The 27,423-nt window shown below is 38.8% G+C and overlaps 1 protein-coding gene across 2 annotated transcripts in view; it reads left to right on the forward strand.

Moving 5' to 3' along the window:
* The first annotated feature begins 266 nt into the window (after positions 1 to 266).
* LANCL1 (LanC like glutathione S-transferase 1) overlaps positions 267 to 27,423 on the forward strand; it is a 44,102-nt gene continuing 16,945 nt past the window's right edge. The window contains exons 1-4 of one of the 2 annotated variants that reach the window (XM_060016166.1): positions 267 to 318; positions 631 to 727; positions 4,130 to 4,247; positions 25,170 to 25,377. In XM_060016166.1, coding sequence (XP_059872149.1) covers positions 647 to 727; positions 4,130 to 4,247; positions 25,170 to 25,377 — 407 coding nt within the window. In that variant the 5' untranslated portion in view covers positions 267 to 318; positions 631 to 646. The other variant, XM_060016167.1, reaches the window with a different exon arrangement.

The raw sequence follows: 27,423 nt of genomic DNA on the forward strand, positions 1-27,423 counted from the left end.
AAAAAAAAAATTGAATTGAATTCTTATGAATCATCTGGACTAATATTAGTTTACTTAACTGTTTTAAAAAAAATTTTAAAGAGAAGAAAGGTAGGAAATATTGGGTACAGCTGCACATTATTCTAAGATACGTCCCCACTCCAGCCCTCCAAGAATTACATCACCCTGTATCATCCTTTGGAAACCATACTTCTGTCTCTTTAACAAGTGAAAATGAGAAGGGGGCGGGCCTCCGGAGTGGCGAAGGCTCTGATTGGTCCAGCTGGCAGGAAGTGGGCCGTGAAAGCGTCCCTTCTGTTTTTGTCCGGAGGCTGCGGGGTGAGTGGCCCGAGACCGTGCAGGGCTTAGGGACCCTGGGCTGGTAGTTACTTTGAATCGCGAAAGTGCAAACGTGGGGTGCGAAACGGGTCGCATTCTTTGCTGTGGGTTCGGGGCCCTGGCAGCCTTCTTGCGGAGGTGCCACGCCCTAGCGGCTGGGCCGCGGTGGGCCCGGGGTCCGCTCGGACCGCCAGGACCAAGCAGTGGTCCGGGAACTGGAAGGAAGGTGTTCCCGGGGCGCTGGCCGCCGCCTTTGCAACTCGGCCGAGGCCCGTATCTCAACGTAGATTTTCTTTTTCCCCTGTTCTGCAGGCTCGTTTCTGGCATCATGGCGCAAAGGGCCTTCCCGAATCCTTATGCCGATTATAACAAATCCCTGGCTGAAGGCTACTTTGATTCTGCTGGGAGGGTGAGTTTGGGAAATATCTGCCTGCACCCCTACCTCCAGCCCCGAGTGTTTGGAAAGTTCAGTTTTGCCTGAAAGAAAGGGATGAGCATCCTTTTTTAAAAAATATAATAGAGTTTCACTATAAACATACAAAATATATTTTAAATATATAAAGTATATGTGAAAATATACAATTTGCGCTCTAAAATGTTGAACTTCTGTAAGGAGGCACTGTTAATATTATCAACAATAATTAATAATTGAAACAGTCTCAAACATTGATATCTAAATTATAAAAATTCGCGGCTCTGCAATTTTCTGTGTAATCTTGAATTTTTTGATCACTTTTGGTTTGTTTTTTAAAGAGAGGTGAGAAATCCTGATGGCATTTCACGGGTGCCGTGTTACTGTTTTATGATTGAACAGGCGTATGGACAGGGTAAGGACGAGAGTAAACCAGAATGGGGTGAAGACATCTTTAAACTGAAAGTGCTAAGAGAGATTTGGGACATAGTCCCTGAAATCTTTGTATCATTTCCACTCTTCCCAGGACATCCCCACAACTGGAAAATAAATAAATACATAAAACTGGTCAGTTTAACTGGTGAGCACCTCACAAGTCAGTGTAAGAAACAGAACCTGGATGTGAGATACCAGAAGCCTGTGTTTTCTCATGCCTCTGCATATAGTTGTTAAGAGGGAATACAGTTCTTTTTAAGAATACCTAGTTGAGAAATCCTAAGAGTGAGTTAGGTTGGAAGAGTGATATCTTTAAATGTGCACACATTTTTTAAAAATTTTACCAGTTTATTTCTTCTAAGCTTATCAGCCATATGAAAAGCATTTTGCATGTGATGTAAGGGCCTTAGAGATTTCATATCTGCCAAGTGAACTTTCAGTGATTCTGTTGGTTCTTTCCTTAAAACACTTGTCATTTATAAATTAACTTGGGTGAGTAATGCAGGTAGGAGGAATGAAAGAGATGGAGAAGAGCTGTAAGATAGAAGGCTGCCGAAGTGTCTATGGAGCTAGAATCAATCTGATTCTTTTAAGACCAGAATTGAACTCCCTAAACAAAGCCTGTAATCATTACCTTGAAGTCAGATGGCTTCCTTTTGGCTATTTGGACTTGCATTCTGCCCAGCTCTGCAGATCCTGAAGCTGAAGCATTTGTCTTGTCTTGTTGGAGGAAGACCTGCTGCTTCATGCTTACTTGGCAAAGAGAACACTTGAGGATGGATCCTAATGAAAGCAGCCTTCAATAAAATGTATCTCACTATTTAGGCTGTTTATAAAGTAAATGCTTTTTATAAATTTAACTCTGTTTCTAAGGGAGAAAAAAAATGTTCATAAATTTGAATTCTGGCCCCAATAGTGTAATTTATTGCCCAACACATGGGTTTTGGACCCATCCCAGAAAGAAATTAACCTACCAGTTTTAAAATCGTTTAATGTTGAACATCAAGGATTGGACCCTGAAGATCTGTCCTCCTTAATTTGTTAATGCAAAGATTTCAATAAGGAACTGCTCTATTTCCTGGCATCTATCAGAAAAAAGCGTTTTTATACACTCTTCAAATTATTCCTAGGTTTGAATAATTTTGTGGTCTGCTACAAGCAATCAGTATTCTTAGGCAGCTCACTTTTCTTAAATGCAATTATGTGCCAAATAGAAAGTGACTTCCCTTCTTGAGGCTGAGGCATTCTCATCATTCTTGGTTGCTTACAGTAAGGCCAGGCAAGATGATAAATTATCCATGATCTATGAACAGAATATGACATGTTCTTATGTAGATGCACTCTTCTATCTAGTTGAGATTTATAGACCTTTTATATCAATACTGAAGTATATTTTACCTTACAAAATGTATTTTTAAGGCTTGTTGAAATCTTAACCCCTTGGCAGGCATTGTTAAATAAAGGGAGTGTGTCCATCAAACACTGGTTTCTTCTTCAGATAGTGAAATAATGGATCATAGTGGTGCTTAGAATAAATAACCCAGAGATGGTTAATCGCCTGATTTGCCTTATCAGAGATACTCTTCAGAGTATCAGTAAACCTTAATATCTTTTATTATTATTAATAATTCTGATACCACTTTTTCTACTTTTTTCAGTTTTTAAATGCCCTTTTTAAAAAAATGAGGTTGTGATGCTAACAGGGAGTAAGTTAGGTTTGTTTTTACAGTCCTTGTGTGATGAAACGTCTTGTATCCTTGTAATGTTCCCCAACATTGTTTCACAGTTTTACTGCTTTGTGAAATCCAAGTCTGAGAATCACAGCAGATTCCTAAAAATATTGAAGGATACATTAAAATGTTCTTTTAAGACACTTCATGATTCAGTGTCTACAGAACTTTCAAAATACTTTTCAGTTACTTTTAGAACAAATAACATAATTATTCGGTATGCCTCACTGTTTGTGCCACATATGTGGGCCTTTATATGGATGTCACTAACCCCACACCCCAGCCTCAGTGTGCTTTCAACCTATATCCAAATTATTACACTTTATAGACCACTGGACTGCTTAAAATAGTAAAACTATCAACATTTACATCCCTGAATGCAAACGACATGAGAGACACAATCTCATTTGATCCTCAATGCACCTTTTGAAATTGGTGGGACAGGTATTATTATCCTGACTTTACAGAGGCAACTGAAGCATAAAGGAGTTATGGGTTGAGCATGGTCACTCAGCTAATAGTGGATAAGGATGTAGCTGGGCTCATTCATTGAGCAGTATTTATGAGGCCCCAAGCCTTCTGGGCACTGTGCTGGGCATGGGTTTTTGATACTTAGTCGGATGTTCTTTCTACTCTGCTGAAGGCTCCTGATATCTGTGAGGTTTTTTTGCTTTTCTTATGCTACTTCTACAATTTTTTAAAAATGTTTATACATTTTTAATAAATGGATTTTTTATAAATGTGTATCTTCATTTTTCAAATAACAGAAGCAATTAGAATGTTTCTTTAGGGGATTAACATTGCTGCTGCTTGAATACTAAAACTCCAGTGGCTTGAAAACAGCAAACATTTTCTGATTTGTGCTTAATTTAATAAAATGACTTTTATTATAATAAAAAATATTGGTTTAAATAATAGATGATTCTTAGTAGGTGGAAATTACTATGATCCAGTTTATCATTGGCAGCCTTTTTTAGTATTTAACTAAAAATTTTATGTAAAACATTTAAGTTACATCAAAAATATTTCCCAACTTGAGTAAGAAAACACAGTAGTACTTTTAAGTTTTGTTAATTTGTTCTTGTTTAAGAATAAAGTAATTGTCCAGTTCTCTTAGGCAAAAAAAATGTAGCTTAAGTGGAAATGAAGTACCCTCCTATTTTTAATAGCCTATAGTCCAGGACACCCAGTGCCCCATATTTTTTGATATTTGTTTTCCCTTTAATACCTACAGCTGACTACTGAGTTCTCACAACGCCTGAACAATAAGATTCGAGAGCTTCTTCAGCAAATGGAGAGAGGCCTAAAGTCAGCAGACCCTCGGGATAGCACTGTTTACACTGGCTGGGCAGGTATGAAGTGCTGACTGTGAACTGGCATAAGCGTGGTAGAGGAGAGCTGTCTGGCTGAATGCTGCACCCTTAAATGCTTCCTGCATCTGCACAGGAGTAATTGCTTCTGGGGAGAATGCTGTGCTCTCAGCCTAACCTGGGCATCTTCTGGATCTTTTAACAGTGCTCAGAATTTAGGGCAGGGTAAGCATATTCCTGTAGTTCACGCCTGACACAAATTTGGGTGGCTGCCATACTTGGGAGAAAAATTGATGTTCAGCATTACATAGTTAATTCAGAGATGGAATTTCAGTGGGAAGAGTTGGGAAGATTCCCAAAATGCAGTGCATGAAACAGAGGAATTTGCCCATGGAAAATAAAACATGTCCAGAATTGTCTTTTTTTTTTTTTTAACGTTACCACATAGCAGGGATCCATACAGGAACTCAGGGTAGAGGACAGATTCCGTGAACTAATCCTCCAGTATAGTTGTTGCTGGCTGGTGTACATTCACTGTTTTACTGGTCATTGAGAGGTTGAGAAAGTTTGGGAGGAAACAGTACATAAATGCCAAAAAAGTGAGAGCGAGAGAAACCAAAGAAGGAAAGTTGAATAACTGCAGCTAGCTTACTAATACAGAGAGATAGACAGCTTTCTAAGAATCTTGAAGAAAGCACAATTTAGAGACTTAGTGTTTCCCAGTTACTCTGAAAAGCAGACAAGGAGGAATAGGTTTTCAGCTTAAGGAGTTTGGATTTGATTTTGAGGCAATGATGCTTATCATAAACATGCAGGTTCCTGGGCTTCACAGCAAGATTCTGCTTCGGTAGTCTTGAACAGGCCAGGAATCTGCAGTTTGCAAGCCTCGGTGGTCTTGATGTAGATGGTCATCTTTAGAGCATACTTTGAGAGCTTTTCTGAAAGGAATTTACTAATAGCAGTCTCTTAGCAATCCTCTCAGTTATGGCAAGTGATTTCTTACGAGGATGGGGAAGGCAGATAAAATCAGTAAAATGATAATCTCTCAGGGACGTTTACGGTCAGTATTTTATAAAATAAAAGCAATAGTGTTGGACCCTCCCTTTTATAGTTTAGTTTTATGATTTTTGTAGATTTTAGAAGCTTAACACAAGAAATGTTAAGGTGAGAATAAAATGAAAGTATTTTGCTTCAAGAGACATTATAGCAACAGCTGTCATTTATTGAGTAGCTGCTGTTTCCAATTGCTCAGTAATTGGTAGATGAATCTCATTAATGAGCATTACTGTTCTTTATTTTAAATTATGAGGATTTGAACAAAACAGGACAACTGAGACAGATGGTTAGATTTAATTCCATAACTGATTGTTAAAAGAATGACTTGAGCTTCCCTGGTGGCGCAGTGGTTGAGAGTCCGCCTGCCGATGCAGGGGACACGGGTTCGTGCCCCGGTCCGGGAGGATCCCACATGCCGCGGAGTGACTGGGCCCGTGAGCCATGGCCCCTGAGCCTGCGCGTCCAGAGCCTGTGCTCCGCAACGGGAGAGGCCACAACAGTGAGAGGCCCGCGTACCGCAAAAAAAAAAAAAAAAAAGAATGACTTAAATCTCTAACTCACCTGCTTCAGGTCAGCTTATATTATTTATTATATATTATAAGGTACCTTGCTTTAGGAGAAAAAGAAGTGGTGATCGATTTCAAGTTTGAATTGATAGTTTGGCAGTGTAAGGAAAAGCTCCTCTATTGGCAGGGCTAGTTGAGAAACAAAGTTAAAATTTACTTGGAAATAGAAAGAAAAAACGTTACTCCAAAGTAAAATGCAAGTTTGTTTAAATTTTTTTGGCACTATGGAGTTTTTGGCATCATTTTCTTTGAATTGCCCATGTCCTTCTACTTTTTATGCTTCAGTATCTATGATACTCATTGCTGTCTCCTGAAAGCAGCTCACAGGGGCAATTGGCACACTAAGCAGTTTAGGATGTCTTCAGTTGCTGGTTAGTTCATGACGTAGCATAAAATTTTCTAGATAAATTTGCTAATGGCTTTCAAGGCAAGGTTCCTAATGTCTCCCCATCAAGCACTGTTAAAAAGCCATTGTTCCCGTGTAAAATGGAGTCTCCTCCAGTGTTTTGATAAGTAAAATGCTTTCCTGTGCAGTGTTCCATCTGAATGGCATAAAACTCTTGAGTTGCATGAGAAACTAAAGCTGATTCAACCGCAGAAAATCATAATACCTTTTCCTCCCATTATATCTTATCAAGAATCATCTATTCATAACTGCTATTACCAAAAATACATTCACAAACATCTTAACAAATAAAAATACTTGGTGTTATGTCTCAAAGCAGTGTTTACATAATTATGTGTGACTTTGTATGTTACTTTTTGTGCCTCATTATCTTTTTTTTTTTTAATTAATTAATTATTTATTTTTGGCTGCGTTGGGTCTTCATTGCTGCGCCTGGGCTTTCTCTGGTTGCGGCGAGCAGGGGCTACTCTTTGTTGTAATGTGTAAGCTTCTCATTGCAGTGGCTTCTCTTGTTGCGGAGCACGGGCTTCAGGCCCACAGGCTTCAGCAGTTGTGGCACACAGTCTCAGTAGTTGTGGCACACAGGCTTAGTTTCTCCATGGCATGTGGGATCTTCCCGGACTAGGGCTCGAACCCGTGTCCCCTGCATTGGCAGGCGGATCCTTAACCTCTGCGCCACCAGGGAAGTCCCTTCATTATCTTTCAAAAAGTAATAGTTTTGAGGAAAAGGGGATTATATATTTTTAACTTTGTTCACCAATTTAGGGTCATATTTCTATAAATATTAACTTATTATTTGCTCTTGTTATTAACTTGTCCAAAATATTACTACTTTGGGAAATACTAATTGTAGAAATCCTTTAAAACTTTATTTTCTTCTTCAGCATTCATGTTTATTAAGCATTTGTTGTCAGTATGCAATGAAAGCTTTTGCATACAACACATAGTTTATTTGAGAAACTACATGATTGTTAAAACTAGAACCTTAAATTACCATCTTATTTTGTTAAGTTTCATTCCCCAATGGAAGTACGGTCTGGTATTTGTGCTGATTCAGATAGGCTTGGTTTTGGAATAGGATTGGGTTCAGCTGCATATACCCAAAATAATCAAAATTGCAGTGACTTAAATAAGATAGAAGTTGTTTTTTTTTTTTCTCTAATGTAAAAGAAAGCCAGAGGGAGGGGGTCCAGGGCTGCTATGATGGCCTCAGGATGTCAAAAGGAACCCAGGCTCCTTTCTTTCTGCTACATCATCCCTCAGCCACTAGCTTCTAACCCTCGGCCAAATAGCGACTATATACAGCCATTACATCGGCCTTTCAAGGCTGCAGGGAGTAAAAAGAGGCAAAGATGAATGCATTTGTTCCCTTTAAGAAGACTTCCTGGAAGTCCCACTCAGCATTTCAATTCTACTTTCTTTGCATTGGCTGGAGCATAGTCACATATTCATACCCTTTAGCAAGAAAGGATGGTGAATGTAGTCTTTTACCTGAGGTTCTGTTACTAAAGGAAAGAGGAACATGGATTTGGGGTAAGACCTAGCAATCTCTGCTATAAGTCCTGTATAACAAGAAAAATGACCCTTTTTTGTTCCTCTGTTTGCACAGAGTATTTAGTCAGCAACACACAGTTTTTTCGTCTGCCAAAGGATCTCTAGCTTCTGCCCACTTCGGGGAAATTTTTATAAGGATAAATTTACCAATGTCTATAAATATTTGAAATTTGCTAAGCAATATTATGCCTGCTCTATATTTCTAGGGAAATTGATATTTGATTTTGACTGAAAATTTCTTATTCATTTTTAAGTTCATTTGCTTATTGCAGTAAGTAATAGTCTTTTCATAAAGCCTGCCATAGAAAGGAAGTGTTATAGAAACGCCAAATCATAAATAATTCCTGAGGAGCCAAGTGTAATTTCAATTTAGAAAGGGGCTACAACAGGTTCTAAATTTGATACTGGGAAATATTATTGTTTTCTCAGCTTGATTAAACAGCTCTCTGCCTCCCCTTTCTGCTTCCTCTCAAGTCTTGTTTGCTTCTTTCAGGGTATAAAGTCCTTAATTTGTTTTTTGTTTTTAGTTTTTTCTGAGATATACATTTTAAGTAATAACTAGAATTATGACTTATAAAATTATACCAGAACATATAAGACTTTTAGAAATTTCATATAATATCTGAAACATTTATATTAACATATTTCCATACAAATAACCCAAAGAAAGTTTAGTATTAGTTGTTTTTTTTTGTTTGCTTTTTTATACTGCAGGTTCTTATTAGTCATCAATTTTATACACATCAGTGTACACATGTCAATCCCAATCGCCCAATTCAGCACACCCATCCCCACCCCAGGTGGTTTCCCCCCCTTGGTGTCCATACGTTTGTTCTCTACATCTGTGTCTCAACTTCTGCCCTGCAAAGGGGCTCATCTGTACCACTTTTCTAGGTTCCACATACATGCGTTAATATACGATATTTGTCTTTCCCCTTCTGACTTACTTCACTCTGTATGACAGTCTCTAGGTCCATCCACGACTCAAAAAACGACTCAGTTTTGTTCCTTTTTATGGCTGAGTAATATTCCATTGTATATATGTACAACAACTTCTTTATCCATTCGTCTGTCGATGGGCATTTAGGTTGCTTCCATGGCTATTATAAATAGTGCTGCAATGAACATTGGGGTGCATGTGTCTTTTTGAATTTTGGTTTTCTCTGGGTATATGCCCAGTAGTGGGATTGCTGGATCATATGGTAATTCTATTTTTAGTTTTTTAAGAAACCTCCATACTGTTCTCCATAGTGGCTGTATCAATTTACATTCCCACCAACAGGCAAGAAGGTTCCTTTTTTTCCACACCCACTCCAGCATTTGTTGTTTTTAGATTTTCTGATGATGCCCATTCTAATTGGAGTGAGGTGATACCTCACTGTAGTTTTGATTTGCATTTCTCTAATAATTAGTGATGTTGAGCAGCTTTTCATGTGCTTCTTGGCCATCTGTATGTCTTCTTTGGAGAAATGTCTATTTAGATCTTCTGCCCATTTTTGGATTGGGTTATTTGTTACTTTAATATTGAGCTGCATGAGCTGTTTATATATTTTGGAGATTAATCCTTTGTCTGTTGATTCATTTGCAAATACTTGCTCCCATTCTGAGTGTTGTCTTTTCATCTTGTTTATGGTTTCCTTTGCTGTGCAAAAGCTTTGAAATTTCATTAGGTCCCATTTGTTTATTTTTGGTTTTATTTCCATTACTCTAGGAGGTGGAGCAAAAAAGGTCTTGCTGTAATTTATGTCAAAGAGTGTTCTTCCTATGTTTTCCTCTAAGAGTTTTATAGTGTCCCGTCTTACATTTAGCTCTCGAATCCATTTTGAGTTTATTTTTGCGTATGGTGTTATAGAGTACTGTAATTTCATTCTTTTACATGTAGCTGTCCAGTTTTCCCAGCACCACTTATGAAAGAGACTGTCTTTTCTCCATTGTATATCTTTGCCTCCTTTGTCATAGATTAGTTGACCATAGGTGCATGGGTTTATCTCTGGGCTTTCTATCTTGTTCCATTGATCTGTGTTTCTGTTTTTGTGCCAGTACCATATTGTCTTGATTACTATAGCTTTGTAGTATCGTCTGAAGTCAGGGAGTCTGATTCCTATAGCTCCGTTTTTTTCCCTCAAGGGCACTTTGGCTATTCAGGGTCTTTTGTGTCTCCATACAAATTTTAAGATGGTTTGTTCTAGTTCTGTAAAAAATGCCATTGGTAATTTGATAGGGATTGCATTGAATCTGTAGATTGCTTTGGGTAGTATAGTCATTTTCACAATATTGATCTTTCCAATCCAAGAACATGGTATATCTCTCCATCTGTTTGTATCATCTTTAATTTCTTTCATCAGTGTCTTATAGTTTTCTGCATACAGGTCTTTTGTCTCCCCAGGTAGGTTTTTCCTAGGTATTTTATTCTTTTTGTTGCAGTGGTAAATGGGAGTGTTTCCTTAATTTCTCTTTCAGAATTTTCATCATTAGTGTATAGGAATGCAAGAGATTTCTGTGCGTTACTTTTGTATCCTGCAACTTTACCAAATTCATTGATTAGCTCTAGTAGTTTTCTGGTGGCACTTTTAGGATTCTGTATGTACAGTATCATGTCATCTGCAAACAGTGACAGTTTTACTTCTTCTTTTCCAATTTGCATTCCTTTTATTTCTTTTTCTTCTCTGATTGCTGTGGCTAGGACTTCCAAAACTATGTTGAATAATAGTGGTGAGAGTGGACATCCTTGTTTCGTTCCTGATCTTACAGTAAATGCTTTCAGTTTTTCACCATTGAGAATGATGTTTGCTGTGGGTTTGTTGTATATGGCCTTTATTGTGTTGAGGTAGGTTCCCTGTATGCCCACTTTCTGGAGAGTTTTTATCATAAATGGGTGTTGAATTTTGTCAGAAGCTTTTTCTGCATCTTTTGAGATGATTATATGGTTTTTATTCTTCAGTTTCTTAATATGGTGTTTCACATTGATTGATTTGTGTATTTTGAAGAATCCTTGCATCCCTGGAACAAATCCCACTTGATCATGGTGTATGATCCTTTTCTTGGGGGGGGTTGGGTGGGTACGCGGGTCTCTCACTGTTGTGGCCCTTCCTGTTGTGGCGCACAGGCCACGGACGCGTTGGCTCAGTGGCCATGGCTCACGTGCCTAGCGGCTCCGCGGCATGTGGGATCTTCCTGGACCGGGCACGAACCCGTATCCCCTGCATCGGCAGGCAAACTCTCAACCACTGCGCCACCAGGGAAGCCCTGTATGATCCTTTTAATGTGTTGTTGGATTCTGTTTGCTAGTATTTTGTTGAGGATTTTTGCATCTATATTCATCAGTGATATTGGTCTGTCATTTTCTTTTTGTGTAGTATCTTTGTCTGGTTTTGGTATCAGGGTGATGTTGGCCTCATAGAATGAGTTTGGGAGTGTTCCTTCCTGTGCAATTTTTTGGAAGAGTTTGAGAAGGATGGGTGTTAGCTCTTCTCTAAATGTTTGATCGAATTCACCTCTGAAGCCATCTGGTCCTGCACTTTTGTTTGTTGGAAGATTTTTAATCACAGTTTCAATTTCATTACTTGTGATTGGTCTGTTCATATTTTCTGTTTCTTCCTGGTTCAGTCTTGGAAGGTTATACCTTTCTAAAAATTTGTCCATTTCTTACAAGTTGTCCATTTTATTGGCATAGAGAGTTGCTTATAGTAGTCTCATGATCCTTTGTATTTCTGCAGGGTCAGTTGTTACTTCTCCTTTTTCATTTCTAATTTTATTGATTTGAGTCCTCTCCCTCTTTTTCTTGATGAGTCTGGCTGATGGTTTATCAACTTTGTTTATCTTCTCAACCAGCTTTTAGTTTTATTGATCTTTGCTATTGTTTTCTTTGTTTCCATTTCATTTATTTCTGCTCTGATCTTTATGATTTCTTTCCTTCTGCTAACTTTGTGTTTTGTTTGTTCTTCTTTCTCTAGTTCCTTTAGCTGTAAGGTTAGATTGTTTACTTGAAATTTTTCTTGTTTCTTGACGTAGGCTCTTATAGCTATAAACTACCCTCTTAGAACTGCTTTTGCTGCATCCCATAGGTATTGGATCATTGTGTTTTCATTGTCATTTGTCTCTAGGTATTTTTTGACTTCCTCTTTGATTTCTTCAGTGATCTCTTGGTTGTTTAGTAACGTATTGTTTAGCCTCCATGTGTTTGTATTTTTTACATGTTTTTCCTTGTAATTCATTTCTAGTCTCAAAGCATTGTGGTCAGAAAAGATGCTTAATATGATTTCAATTTTCTTAAATTTACTGAGGCTTGATTTGTGACCCAAGATGTGATCTATCCTGGAGAACGTTCCCTTGCGCACTTGAGGAGGAGTGTAATCTGCTGTTTGTGGATGGAATATCCTATAAATATCAATTAAATCTATCTGGTCTATTGTGTCATTTAAAGCTTCTGTTTCCTTATTTACTGTCATTTTGGATGATCTGTCCATTGGTGTAAGTGAGGTGTTAAAGTCCCCCACTATTATTGTGTTACTGTTGATTTTCTCTTTTAGAGCTGTTAGCAGTTGCCTTATGTGTTGAGGTGCTCCTGTGTTCTGTGCATATATATTTATAATTGTTATATCATCTTCTTGGATTGATCCCTTGATCATTATGTAGTGTCCTTCCTTGTCTCTTGTAACATTCTTTATTTTAAAGTCTATTTTTTTCTGATATGAGTATAGCTACTCCAGCTTTCTCTTGATTTCCATTTGCATGGAATATGTTTTTCCATCCCCTCAATTTCAGTCTGTATGTGTCGCTAGGTCTGAAGTGGGTCTCTTGGAGACAGCATATATATGGGTCTTGTTTTTGTATCCATTCAGGAAGCCTGTTTCTTTTGGTTGGAGCATTTAATCCGTTCCCGTTTAAGGTAATGATATGTATGTTCCTGTGGCCATTTTCTTAATTGTTTTGGGTTTGTTTTTGTAGATCCTTTTCTTCTCTTGTGTTTCCCACTTAGAGAAGTTCCTGTAGCATTTGTTGTAGAGCTGGTTTGGTGGTGCTGAATTCTCTTAGCTTTTGCTTGTCTGTAAAACTTTTGATTTCTCCATATAATCTGAATGAGATCCTTGCCAGGTAGAGTAATCTTGGTTGTAAGGTCTTCCCTTTCATCACTTTAAGTATATCATGTCACTCCCTTCTGGCTTGTAGAGTTTCTGCTGAGAAAGCAGCTGTTAACCTCATGGGAGTTCCCTTGTATGTTATTTTTCATTTTTCCCTTGCTGCTTTCAATAATCTTTCTTTGTCTTTAATTTTTGCCAATTTGATTACTATGTGTCTCGACATTTTTCTCCTTGGGTTTATCCTGTATGGTACTCGCTGTGCTTCCTGGACTTGGGTGGCTATTTCCTTTCCCATGTTGGGGAAGTTTTCGACTATAATCTCTTCACATATTTTCTCTGGTCCTTTCTCTCTCTCTTCTCCTTTTGGGACCCCTATAATGTGAATGTTGTGTTTAATGTTGTCCCAGAGGTCTCTTAGGCTCTCTTCATTTCTTTTCATTCTTTTTTCTTTATTCTCTTCTGCAGCAGTGAATTCCACTATTTTGTCTTCCAGGTCAGTTTTCCGTTCTTCTGCCTCAGTTATTCTGCTATTGATTCCTTCTTGTGTATTTTTTTTTTTTTTCAGTACGCGGGCCTCTCACTGTTGTGGCCTCTCCCGTTGCGGAGCACAGGCTCCGGACGCGCAGGCTCAACAGCCATGGCTCACGGGCCCAGCTGCTCCGCGGCATGTGGGATCTTCCCGGGCCAGGGCACGAACCCGTGTCCCCTGCATCGGCAGGCGGACTCTCAACCACTGAGCCACCAGGGAAGCCCCCTTCTAGTGTATTTTTCATTTCAGTTATTGTATTGTTCATCTCTGTTTGTTTGTTCTTTAATTCTTCTCCGTCGTTGTTACACATTTCTTGCATCTTCTCAATCTTTGCCTCCACTCTTTTTCTGAGGTCCTAGATCATCTTCACTATCATTATTCTGAATTCTTTTTCTGGAAGGTTGCCTATCTCCACTTCATTTAGTTGTTTTTCTGGGGTTTTATCTTGTTCCTTCATCTGGTACATAGCCCTCTGCCTTGTCATCTTGTCTGTGTTTCTGTGAATGTGTTTTTTGTTCCACAGGCTGCAGGATTGTAGTTCGAAGTCCTTAATGTGTTTGAAACATTTATCAATCCATAGTGCACCCCATAATAATGCATCTGTGTTTCCGGTTTATGACTCTAAAGGAAACTACACAGCTAGGCTGCCCAACTTCATCATACCTCATTCATGCTATGCCTAGATTTGTCTCAGTTACTCACTTGATCTTGAAAGAGTTTTATTGAAGAGAGGAAGCACCCAGATGTTTTTAATGTTACATATGTACTTCAAACTGAATAACTGGACTCATGTCATTTTTTCCCATTTTCTGTTTGTTTGTTTGTTTGTTTGTTTTCCATAAAAAATTGAGATAATTAGTGACAGGGTCCTTATTGGAATGTGTGCTAGACCACCTTTGTGTGTTGTATGTGCTTTAGAAAACAATATAATGCTTTATAGGTAAGGGTGATACATACAAGTTTAAGTTGAAATTTAAAAGAAGCAAATCATTGCTTTAGAAAATAAACATTCATTTCACAAACTATTTTACAGCTGAAATAATGTTGGCTTTTATTTTTAAATGAACCAGAGGATATAATAGAGTGATGAGAGTGGTTCACATAAGCTTTTAATAGGATTCAGACATCATCTTCTCCAAAGCCTGCATATTTATTTATACATGTGGGTTGTCATAGTGCAGTTTTATAAGCTGTATTCTTGGCTTTTACCTTTATTTTTATTCACAGCAGAGAGGTAAAATGCCTTGAGACCCTTAGGAAGGAAAGGAGGGAAGAATTTTTAAAACCCCACAGCTGTCTCGTATTGGCAAATGAAGCAGTTATTACCGTAAATCCTCTCTGTTACTTATTCAGGAATGAAGTGTCATGAATAATCAATTTTTCAGTTAGTAACTGAGAGTTAACAAATTATTACTATACATTAATGTTCAAAAAACAAGAATTCAATACTTTAATAATAAAATACATTGATTGAATGAATTTTGGTTCCTAAAGGAATGGGGATCATCATTATGCAGTGTTGTCATCATTTGACTGTGGAAAGACAGGAGTAAAGATTAAAACATGATTCTTGTTAATAAAATGTTAATAGGATTGACATTTGAATGACGGAAGCCAGGGGGTGTGTGCATGTATGCCAGTAATTAATGTTAATGCCAGGCACTGATGTAAGTGCTTTGCATTAAATAACACATCTAAATCTCAGAACAACTCTGTGGTGTAGATACTGTTCACATCCTCATTTCACAGATGAGATGTCTGAAGCAAAGTGAAGCTGAGTACCTTGCTCAAGGTTACACAGCTAGTAAGTGCCAAAGATAAGATTCAAGGCAGCAAGCCTGGCTTTAGAACCCTGCTCTTTACCCCATGAGAGTGTGAGTGTGTGTGTGTATGTGTGTTACTTTCCACTCCTACATTCTGGTTTACTCCATGCATTTTGTAAGTGAAGAAGATCTACACAGAAGCTGTAAGATGGAATAATTTGAGTGATACCTATATGATGATGCTCTTGATATACAAACTTTTTAGAAATGGCTAATGACTAGTCAATTTTAAGTGTTTTAGGAAAAAAAATTAGAATAAGCCCTGCTCAAACATGACAGGGATTTGGAAAGCTAGAGGGAAACATAGCTTGTTAGACAGGCAACAGTAATTACTATTAAAATGTCTACAGGAAAAAGTTGTTTGGAACTGGACACAGAGGAAACCCTAGAAAGATTTATGGGCATTGGCAGCTAGAAAAGTGTAATCTCCAGCATTGTTCCATAGAATGTGTTTTTCCCCTTCCTAATCCTGATTTAATATATTCAGTGTGGTTTCAGGATAGAAAATTAACTCGGCCAAAACAGAAGCTTTTCCTCATAATTGCTTGTATTTGAAAAGGCATGTTGAGGATCCTCTTGAGTAAAATATTACCCCTAGTCTGAAAGCAATCAGTAGCTCTTGCAACTGTTTATAAGCGATATTTGAAATAAACAGCCTCAGTTCTTTTCACCGAAGTCCTCCTTTATAAAACTTAATACACTGAAGTGCAGCGCATCATGATATTGATGTATGACATACACCAGCAGTAAGCATTGAGTTGTTCTTTTTTAGCCTTAATCCTATCCTGGTAGATTTTCAAGAATTCTTTGCTGCGTGATCCCAGTTTGGGGGCTAAGGGAAGCCATTTGGTTCTTTATGCCTGTGCATATAGCAGACAGTGTAGAAAAATAGCAGGCATGGAAGCCCCTTAAGATCAAATCTAAAGGCCAGCTATTAAGTGATGGTAGGTGGTGTCCAGGGATCTCTGGGGACTCACCAGAGAGCATGACGCCCCCTGCCACCTGGGTTTTGTTTGAAGTATATCTGTTCTAGGGTGGAGAAGATTTTAAAGTGCTTTATAAAATGGAAAACATGAAACACTGTTGAGGAATTGCTGTTATAAAGGATTAAACGAGCAGATGAAGTATTCTCGTGTTTGAAGTAAGCATTTAGTAGGAAAGATCGCTTCCCTCACAGATAACAAAGTAGGAAAGTTAAGTAAACCCAAGGGATGGCTGATCTCACTAGTATCTTTAAGAGAGAATGAGGGAAAGTGCTAGCCCTCATTTAACTGCACTTTTTCCTACTCTTAACTATGATAATTCCCAAGAGAAATGATGATCAGCTCACACTTAAAAAATATACACAGGACTCTAGGGGCTTTAGTTCCAGAAGACATGACCCAGTCTTCTATAACCAACTCACAAAGTTAATGAGGCTAAGATTGGCATACATTTCCTCTTTTCAAGTATTAGATAACATTTGAAATAAGAGGATATGCAGCATAATCCCCAGAGTAATATTAACTCACACTCTAAATGCAAGTTATTAAAGTGTTTCAAGATGCTGTTCCTCTGATCTGCCAAAGGTATAGCCTCTGAGCTACAGCTTTAGCATGTGGGTCTTAGTTTCTGCAGATACCAGACTTGTTTGAAAGGAATTGCACTGGCCAGGTGTCTTTTCTTTGCAATTTGATATTCTTATCAGTAGCTCTTCATCAGAGCCAGCATTTCATTGTCTAATCTGAGCCCTGACCAAGTGTCCTTCACCTTTATGAGAAGCACTAAACTGTTAGGACCAACAGAAGGCATCAGTGGCGTGGACCTACACCGGGTCTATTAGAGCTCTTCACAGTGACTGCTAGACAGATGAGTGCACCAAGAATGTCGCCTGCTTTCTTTGTGCCTGCACTTTATATGGTGCTGATTTCACTGTGCTGTCAGTAATCTTAAATGGCTGAGACACAAGCTTGAAACAGCTGGAGGGTTTCGATATCACCAGTGTGCTTGGATGAAGCACAGAGCAGGATGAGAATGTTTGTAGACAGATCAGAAGAAGTAGGAAGAGGTACAGAAAGAAGACATCTAAGCATTTGATTTTTACGGACAGCACCAGGAGGCTGAGGCCTGTCTTGTCATTTTCATTCCATTAACTTCAGCAGTTAATACAATGCCAGGTCCATAGTTGGTGCTTAATAAATATTTGTTGAATGAACAAATGAATGAATGAATGGAGAGTAGCCTCCTGTTACTACTCTAGCTACCATCTAAGCAAACTAAAAACAATAACAAACATAACTAGGTGGAATGGGGAAAGGGTGGGAATCCAACTCATTTCATGTCTTTTAGGATGTAAAAGAGTCAGTCACATCTCTTTCCCTTCAACCTCTGATGCAATCGAGCATGAACTCAGAAATGAGACAGGGCTCGTAATATTCACTTTACACCTGGTAAAGCTGAGTAAAGAGCATACTGTTTAGACCTGGACATAAAGTGGGCTTCCTTCTTCTTGCACCCGATTTGAATTTACCTCCCTAGACTCAAAGAACATCTGGACAGCCAAAGAATGGATTATGACATGAGAAACATGATTGAGAAGAGAGAGCGCGTGATGTGGGAAGACTCCCAGAAAGCTCAACATGGTACATATATAGGGAACACTTTGCTAATTCTCCCCAGTCTGAGGAGCCAGTGAGGGAGGAGAGAGGCAGGAAATGGGAAGAGGAAGAATATGGTTCCCTCTGTACTTTCTGTCCCTTTAGATCAGGCATCAGTGATGAGACAAAGTGACTCATTCAACACTCATGGAGATTCACAGTCTAATGGGGTTTGGACATTTATTGAGTAGTTACTATGTGCTAGGGACTATTGTACTGATCAGAATGATTTACAGTAACTGTGGAGTAGCTACTGCTATTTTCATTTTATAGATAAAGATGCTCAGGCACAGAAAGGTTTAGTAAGTGGGGTAAGATCTCACAGCTGGGAAGTGGCAGAGCTAGGCTTCAATCCCAGGCAGTGATTCGTGAACCCGTGCTTCTTAATGACTACTATGCCGAAGGAGTTATCACCTATTATGGTAGTCTGAATAAAAGACTAGGAGCTCTTCCTAATTTGACAGTTACAAAGCAGTACACTGTAGGGCACTGAGGGAAGAAAGGAGGAAAGTATATATCTCCTTTTTTTAAATTTTCATCTCTTTTCCTATTTAGCTCTGGAAATAGATAACAGAGAAAAGAAGACACATCTTCAGCGTGCTCATTGCCTTTCTTAATTTACATTTCCGCTTCTTTGGGCCAATATTATTAAATTAAGGGTGTGGAGTCACAACTAGTTTCCTCCCCACGTTACCTGTATTAAAAGTACTAGAGTATTTGGAAAGCCAGCACTGTGCCTGGCTTTAATCTGAAGACTGACTGGATGCACTAGTCGGTGTAGTGTTTACATCCAGGCTTTGTGGAGAGTAACTGCAGTGACTAGGAATGGGAATCCTGCCCTGAAGACCCTGTCATTTAGTTAAAGAAATGGAAACACACACTCAACACACACACTCAAAACACAAACAAAATTTAGACAGTTACAGAACAGCACACTAGAAAGTACCAACCTGCTAAAAAGCAGGTGATCATGCTGTATGGGGTTAATCAGAGAAAACTTTCATTTTTTATATTTCCATTCATCTGAAAGGAAAAAAAATTAATTAATGAGCCTTTAAAGTTTCAACTAGGGAACAGTTTATTTGAAACTTAGGTTGGAACAACCCATGCCCCCGCCTTTAGGAAGTTCTTGTCTCCGTATCACTCAAAACTATTAAGACCCATTCTTGGGCATTAGCTGAACATCTCTAGTGGCTCCAGCAGTACCCGTAATCTGAACATGATTTTTCCCACCAGAGTACATGAAGAGAGTCTTCAAAAGCACCTAACCTACAAGGAAATAACTTGCAGATCTGAAGTACCAAAGGTTTTTACATCAGTGTAGGCTGGTGGTAAAATAAGTGAATAATGTTAAGGAATCATCTCTAAAATGCAGAATTACAGAGAAGTGCTTTGAGAGCTTCTTACATCTGTGGAGATTTGTATCATCTCCATAGACGTTTGAGATGCATCGAGGTCTTGATTGGTCAAGATGAATAGGACTAATGATCCCTCAGAAATCCAAAGGCTTCGTATTAATTACTTCTCAACAGCTGGCTATATTTATAGTACTACTGGGGATAAGCAGCTGAGTAAGGAAACTGCAGATTTAGAAGTGTCCCTAAACAATTTACCCTCCCTTCCCAGAGTTGTAGCTACAGAAGGAAACAGAATAGAAAAAATGTGGTTCAGAGCTTCCATACTGAAAGCCAGGACATATTCCTGTTACAGCAAAGTTTTATTTGTTTTTGTCTTTCAAGTAAATTAGTTTTCAACATTTCAAAACCAAGAGATTCGTGGGATGAGCTGTGAGGCAGTGCCAGACATCCTGAACTTCTTATAAAGAATGACATCTGTCCCTGGTGTTCAAAACAGTGCTGTCCTTAGACCATTCTGCTGTGATGGATAGTTTCTTTGCTGTCCATACACAGCCACTAGCCACATGTGGCTATCAAGCATTTGAAATGTGGCTAGTATGACTGAGAAACTGAATTTTAAATCTGTTTACCTTTAACTAACTTAAGTTTCTATAGATACTTATGGTTAGAATCTGTCACATTGGACACTGCAGTTCTGAGCAACCAAACAGGCTCCAGGAGTTATAAGGTCAAAGTAACAGATATCTGGGTTTCTACCGGCCTCTGAGATCACACGAGATTAGTAGGTTCTTTTCTCATTTTTTGGAGGACATTTGTCCAGCCTCTCTTCCCCGAACTCAGACTCATATATCCAGCTGCCTACTTGACATCTTCACTTGGATGTCTAATGAACATCTCAAACCTGACCTGTCCAAGGTCTGGCTCCCTCTTTCTGCCACCTCCCTGCCAGGCCCCGTGTTAGACACTTCTAGTGCTCGTCCATATCGGGTTGTCCCTCTCCTTCTGGGGTCCCGGGAGGACAAGACCTCTCAACTTCATTGTAGTTAGATGAGGCCACCTCTTCTGGTCCAGGGGCTCCGGGTGGAACCCCTGGACCAGAAGAGGTCACTTCCAAGCCAAAGCATGCAATTGCTGGTATGGTGCCCTGCAGTACTCTTCATGTTATATATGTCCCTAATAAAGTCCTATATATTCAGTCCCATCCTAGAGGACCTGGACTAACACATGTAGCCAAATTTATCTTTGAAAGTTGCTGTTTTTGAATACTCCTCCTCTACATAAACTGACAGTCGATTAACATCAGATCTAAATTTCTATGTCTAGTTTTTAATAATTTGAACCCCCAAGGAGTCCAGCCTAACCAGGTCATCCTCTAGTCTTCTTGTCCACGAGGATTTGCTCAGATAATTCCACGTGCTGGGAGTACTCTCTGCATTTGCTCCATTTCGGGCTTCCCACAAATGAAGCTCCGCTTTCAGTCCACACCCCACCCGTAACTACTTCCTGATGGTGTTTTTTTTCCCCTGGGATAGAGCGGATACTCTGCCCACCTGTCTGTCCCTTCTCCACCAAGTCAGCTTCCAAGGCTGTGAATAACTATGGAATTAACATACCATTTCTAAAACAATTACTGACTTCACATGCTTAATTCTAAATGGTACTTTACTGATATTACTTAAATTTGTCTGGTTTTGCATGTAAAATAGAGATGATATCCCTCTAACAACTTTCCTATACCCTCTGGGAAATAAAGTAAGACATCATCCAGAGTAGGAATAATCTCTTGTTCCTGAAGGAAGGTACTCATTACTTAACAGAATTAGGATATTATCCAAATATTTATTGTAAAGTCACCTTTAATGACTTGAGAATTAATGGGAAAATAATGGATTCGATTTTGCTTTACTGATTTCTCAGCATATCTCTCTTCAGGTGGATTATTTTCTTTTTTAAATATATCAGAATGTTTAAGTCATTTATATGAGCAAATCTAACAAGATAGTAAAATTAAGACCAAAAGCATGAGTTTTCATGGCTTTGTGACAGTCATTATCATGGAGTGGACCAGCTAAAAAATAGAAGAATATTTAACTTAAATTTTATATCAATGAAAATGTCAAACTTCATCCAGATTCATAAAAGGTAGGGTGGTCTTCCATTTTTTTAACAAAATAATTCTGAAGTCTAAAACAATTTGGAGCATATTTTTACAATTAAATTCAATCAATTTTAAATCTCATTTCAATCTTTTCTGGTCTCAAGAAGAGGTGAAAGGGGTAGAAGAAGGAAGCAAATCTTGATTAGTCTGCCTTTTGCTTAGCAAACAGTATAGAAGGACATTTTATCTGCTGCTCAGATTTAAGCCCAAGAATATTCTTGATTAAGTAACATATTCTGTGATTAAAGAAAAAAACATTAAAAAGTTTAAACTCCGTTCATCATCCTGTATTGGGCCTCGTGACCAGTTTTGATGGTTGTTATCCTAGAAGCCAGTAAGAAACATTCTTTCTCATTATATTAAATGTCCTTTAGGGACTGGAATCGTATTTGGAGATGAGTTTATGAATGGATACAACTGGCCCTGCCCTAGAGGTGTTTGCCATCTCAGAGGACGGCACCATTGCCCATCTAGCTGTTGAAGTTAGGCATCTGGGAGTCATCTTGATATTTCCCTCTCAGTCGTTCCCCACCAGGTTCTGTTGACTTTTACCTTCCAAGACAAGTATCTTTCCAGTTCAGTCTCACATCATCTCTGCTGCAGCTACTCTTGTCTCTCGCTTGTGCTCCTGAACTATCCTCCTGAAATTGCTCCTCCTGCATCCACTGTGCCATATACTCTTTTCCAAACCCTACAGTTCAATTACGGTGAACTTTTAAAAACACAAATTTAATTATGCTCTTGAATGGTGCTTTTCAAATAAAACCCATAATCCTGAGCTGGTTTACAAGACCCTATGTGGTCTACCTTCAGCCTACCTCCCCAGCTTTGAAGAGAGCTGTATTCTTTAGGAGTAGGCTTACTAGCATAAGGGGAATGCACCTAAAATAACAGTGGCTTTAACACAACAGAATTTCTGTCTTGCGTAAGGCAATCGGTGTGTGGCAGCTTCACAGTCCTTCGGGTTCTAAGCTTCTTTGATCTTGATGCTTTACCATCCTCATCACAGAGCTGCCACGTCATGGTCTAAAATGGCTGCCCCAGCTACACCATCACATCTGCATTCCAGCCAGGAAGGAAGAAATGGCAGGTCCCCTCCCTTCAAGAACATTTTCTGAATTTACCCCCATTATTCCCACTGTGTCTTATTGGTCAGAACTTACCCATGCACATGGCCATACCCATCTGCAAAGGAGACTGTTCTGGGCCGCCATGTGCCTAGCTAAAAGCCAGGGCAGTATTGTTTAGAGAAGAGGGAGATAGATTTGGGGGGACCACTTAGCAGTGTCTATTATAAGAGCTAAATCCTTATCTTCCAGAGTGGGATGTGAATCAAAAATAACTGATAAAGAAAAATCAAGAGAAAGTACACAGCATATTATTAGAAATATGGAGGCAGATATTAGAGCAAATAGATAAAATGATTGAAAGCGGTTGCTTCTGGGAGACAGGAATAGACTGGGGCAGGAGACTGCAAATGCATATTAAGCCTTATAGTACTGTTTGACTTCTTCCATGAAGAACAAATTTATTTTGAGAAAAATTACATTTTGAAAAGAGTTTTTAAAAGCATGGACTGAGGCCACGGTTGTGAGTACACATAAGGACTGGATGAGTTTACCCTGCAGAGCCCTTGAAGTTGTGTTTTTATTTCCCACTTTGCCAATCATCGCTCAGCCTTCAGTATTTATGCAAAGGTGTTGTTATATGCGTGAATATTGTCAAAGGTTAGAAGATCATAAGAATCAAGTTCAAGATATTTGGTCACAGGCAATTCCCCCATTTTTTCTATTACTAAATTAGGCCACCTGGGGTATAAAATATTGATGAGGCATTAAATGTCTTTGACTTAGGCATTTTGTCTTATTTTCCTGACCTAGGCTGATTTGTAATAGGTTGTCCAGGAGGATTTTTCTGATTGGCAGCAGCACTCCTCACTTGAAACCCTTTTCATCCTTTAGTGTCTTGTAGCAGGGAAGAAGGTAGGCACTGTAAACTACAACCTACAGAAGATTGCTTCATCAAAATATGCAGACACAGAGGCCCAGAATGAAAAGACAGAGAGAAATAGAACCTGAGGTGATGGAAAGCTAATTCTCTGCTGATCAAAAAAGAAAAAAAAAAATTTCATCTAAATGAAATATTGTGAGACTTGAGAAATGATTACCTGCTTTTCATGAGAAATGCATCAAACCTTAAAATTGCACACCTTAATGGGTTTTGTTTGTTAAGTGTTTAGGCCAAGAGGAATTGCTGATAATAAGAGACAAAGGTCTGAAAAGGAAAACCTTCATTGGGCTTGTATTTAATCACTTTTTATTTTCTCAGATCTCAGTCATGTCATTATCTGGCCTCGGTGCCTACATAACTTAATTAGGGGAGTACAGGCAGTGATGGGAACAGGAGGGCAAAATGAAAGGGTAACAATTTAAACGGACTGCCTGCAGGTGCCTGGTATGGATGGAGATGAAGCCTATTAAGGACCTAATTCTAGAAGAAGCTCTTGACATTGATCATTTGTGAAAAGCAGAATTGTTTTCTTACCCACGTACAGGTTTTGTACACTTATGTCTACAAAGCTTAAGTATTGGTACATCTGATCAGCAGCTTGTAGAATTACTAACACCAAGTCACTCTGAAAGAATAGACAAGGTTATTAACTTTGGCAGAAAATGAAAATTTGGCCTTAATATACATGTGAAATTGAATTGTCTATAGCACAAAGCTTTGGAAATTACCCATGCAAGATAAGAAAACTATCTAAATTTAAAATTGTCCTCAGTACAGTGAAAAGTAATTTTGCAAACTGCATTTTTACTGCATTGAAATCCGTAAAGAGATTGGCTCTGTGAATTTAGATTTAGACAGAGGTTCAGTGTCTTCTAAAACTGGTAAATGAGATGGAAAATGTACTTTAAGGGGAGAAATGAGTTTCTGGAAATGCTGCCGGAAGGCAGGCTCCCTACCCCACATCCTTGAGTCTGCCCTGAGACTAGTCAGCTTCAGAGGAAAGGCTCTATCTACTGTGGCAGGCATTTGGAATGAGGACATGCAGACAAGGCCTCAGTTACATATAGCAGGCTTCAAGAGTAGGATAAGCAAATCAAGTAAAGCCCAAAGCAAAAGGCATTGGCAGCTTTTCTAGTTAGCATAATTCCTCAAGTGGCTGGGTCCTTGACAGTGAAAAAAAAAAACTGGGAAACTGAATATATTTTCTTAGATCTCAAATAACTTAATAGTTTTCTTATAATCCCCTGCCTGGAACAATACTGGGATAGAGGATTTGGTTACTCTACCTGTCTTCTCATGCAAAAAATGATCTTCTGTATAAAGAAAAATCTAGTTTTTCATTCCCTAGTCTTTGGATTTCTTTAGCTCATAAGAACAAACATTTCTTGTTTATTATTAATTACATAAATTATTATTTGTAAAATAAATAGGTGATTATTTACCAAAGGTTGATTACCTATCATTTTAACCATCAAAAAGAATACATCAGCACAACAGCCAAGAGTGCAACAAGGATTAATATTAAACTTGGGTTTAGAGTTCTTAGGGTTCCTATTTTAATTTAGAGTTGTAATGATGAGGAAACTGAGAACAAGGAAGTGTCTGCCTACTGTTCTTAGAGCTGCTTAGTAATAAAGCTGAGTCTAGACTAAGGTCTGAACTTCCAGATAATTTACATATTTGTTATAGCTTATCAAAAATCAACACTGCTGAGTAGACAGTACACCAAAATAATACAGTCAACTGCTCTTTCCTCATCTGTACATGATTTTCTTTTTGCTTTTCAGGTATTGCTGTGCTCTACTTACACCTCTATGATGTGTTTGGGGACCCTACCTACCTACAGAAGGCACATGACTATGTAAAGCAAAGTCTGAACTGTTTGACCAAGCATTCCATCACCTTCCTTTGTGGGGATGGGGGTCCCCTGGCAGTGGCTGCTGTGGTGCATCACAAGATGAACAATGAGAAGCGGGCAGAAGACTGCATCACCCGGTAATCATGTTTCTTTCTGAGAATTGTTATCTAAACATTATGCCTTAATTCTGTGTGTGTTAGCAAAAGAACACTTTATTGAATTTAATTTTCTCTGAGCAGTAAATCTTACTGCTGTCATTTGATCAATCACATTATTCCTGAGTTGTAGTTAAGGAACAACCATTATAATCCTTGTTTTATTGCAAAGTATAATGACACTGGGCTTCCCTGGTGGCGCAGTGGTTAAGAATTCGCCTGCCAAGGCCGGGGACACGGGTTTGAGTCCTGGTCCGGGAAGATCCCACATGCTGAGGAGTAACTAAGCCCATGTGCCACAACTACCGAGCCTGCGCTCTAGAGCCCACAAGCCACAACTACTGAAGCCCGCACGCCCTAGAGCCCGTGCTCCACAACAGAAGAAGCCACCGCAATGAGAAGCCCGCACACTGCAACCAAGAGTAGTCCCCACTCGCCACAACTAGAGAAAACCCACGTGCAGCAAGGAATACCCAACGCAGCCAAAAAATAAATTAATTAAAAAAATTAAAAAAAAGAAGATATAATGACACTGAAATGTTCCAGATCAAACATCAGTTCCTTAGCATAAATGAGATCAAAAGCCTAATCATGTGATTACTAATCCAAGGTGCTATCCAGGATCAATAATTTGAAGAAACATGGTGCACGTGCTGCAGTGGGCTGAGAGAGGCCTCCGAAGGGAACAGAGTCAAAACTGCTTTGCTTACAGGCAAATGACATGCAAATCCAGATTTTCATTTTTAATGTAAATCAGGGCAGCCCACTAGAATTTTGTGAATCATGAAGAATTATGAAACTTTTGTACAAATAAACTACAGTTTTTGCTTTAGTAGAGTTTATTGAACACTCTTTCAGAATTCTACTAAGAAATCTGGCTGCCATGCAACTCTTCATGCCGTGCTGTTAGGCTCCCCATAAGTATGCTAACATGCAGATAGTTGCAATTACAGCAGAGATTTCTTTGTTTTGTTGTTTAATAGACTTGACTTTTTAGAGCAGTTTTCAATTCACAGCAAAATTGAGAGGAAGGTACAGAGATTTCCCATACACCCCCTGACCCACACGTGCATAGCCTCCCCTGTTATCAACATCCTCCACCAGAGTACACTTGCTGCAATCGATAAACCTGCATCGACACATCATAATCACCCAAAGTCTGTAGTTCAGTCTTGGCATTGTACATTTCATGGGTTTGGATAAATGTGTAATGACATGTATCCAACATTATAGTATCATACAGAGTAGTTTCACTGCCCTAAAAATCTTCTGCGCTCTGCCTATTAATCCCTTCTCTCTTCTTCCTAACCCCTAGCAACTATTGGTCTTTTTACTGTCTCCACAGTTTTGCCTTTTGCAGAATGTCACAGTGTTGGAATCGTATAGTATGTAGCCTTTTCAGATTGGCTTCTTTCACTTAGTAATATGCATTTAGATTTCTCCATGTCTTTTCATGGCTTGATAGCTCATTTTTTTTTTTAGAGCTGAACAATATTCCATTGTCTGGATGTACCACAGTTTATGTATTCATTCACCTACTGAAGGACACCTTAGTTTCTTCCAAGTTTCGGCAATTATAAACAAAGCTGTTAAAAACATCCATTTGCAGGTTTTTGTGTGGACATAATCCAGCTGTTTCTGGTAAATACCAAGGAGCATGATTGCTGGATTGTATGGTAAGACTATGTTTAGTTTTAGGAGAAACTTACAAACTGTCTTCAAAAGTGGCTGTGCTATTTTGCATTCCCAGCAGCAGTGAATGAGAGTTCCTGTTGCTCCACATCTTTGGCAGCATTTGGTGTTGTCAGTGTTCCAGATTTTGGCCATTTTAATAGATGTGTACTCGTATCTCATTGTTAGCTTAATTTGCATTTCTCTGATGACATACGTCTCGGGGCATCTTTTCATATACTTTTTTGCCATTTGTATATCTTCTTTGGTGAAGTGTCTGTTAAAGTTTAGCCCATTTTTTAAGTGGGTCTGGCAACATTTTAATTAGTGATCATCTCTGAGTTGACCATGGTTTTT

Source organism: Delphinus delphis, chromosome 7, assembly GCF_949987515.2.
Source record: "Delphinus delphis chromosome 7, mDelDel1.2, whole genome shotgun sequence".
Lineage (NCBI taxonomy): Eukaryota > Metazoa > Chordata > Mammalia > Artiodactyla > Delphinidae > Delphinus > Delphinus delphis.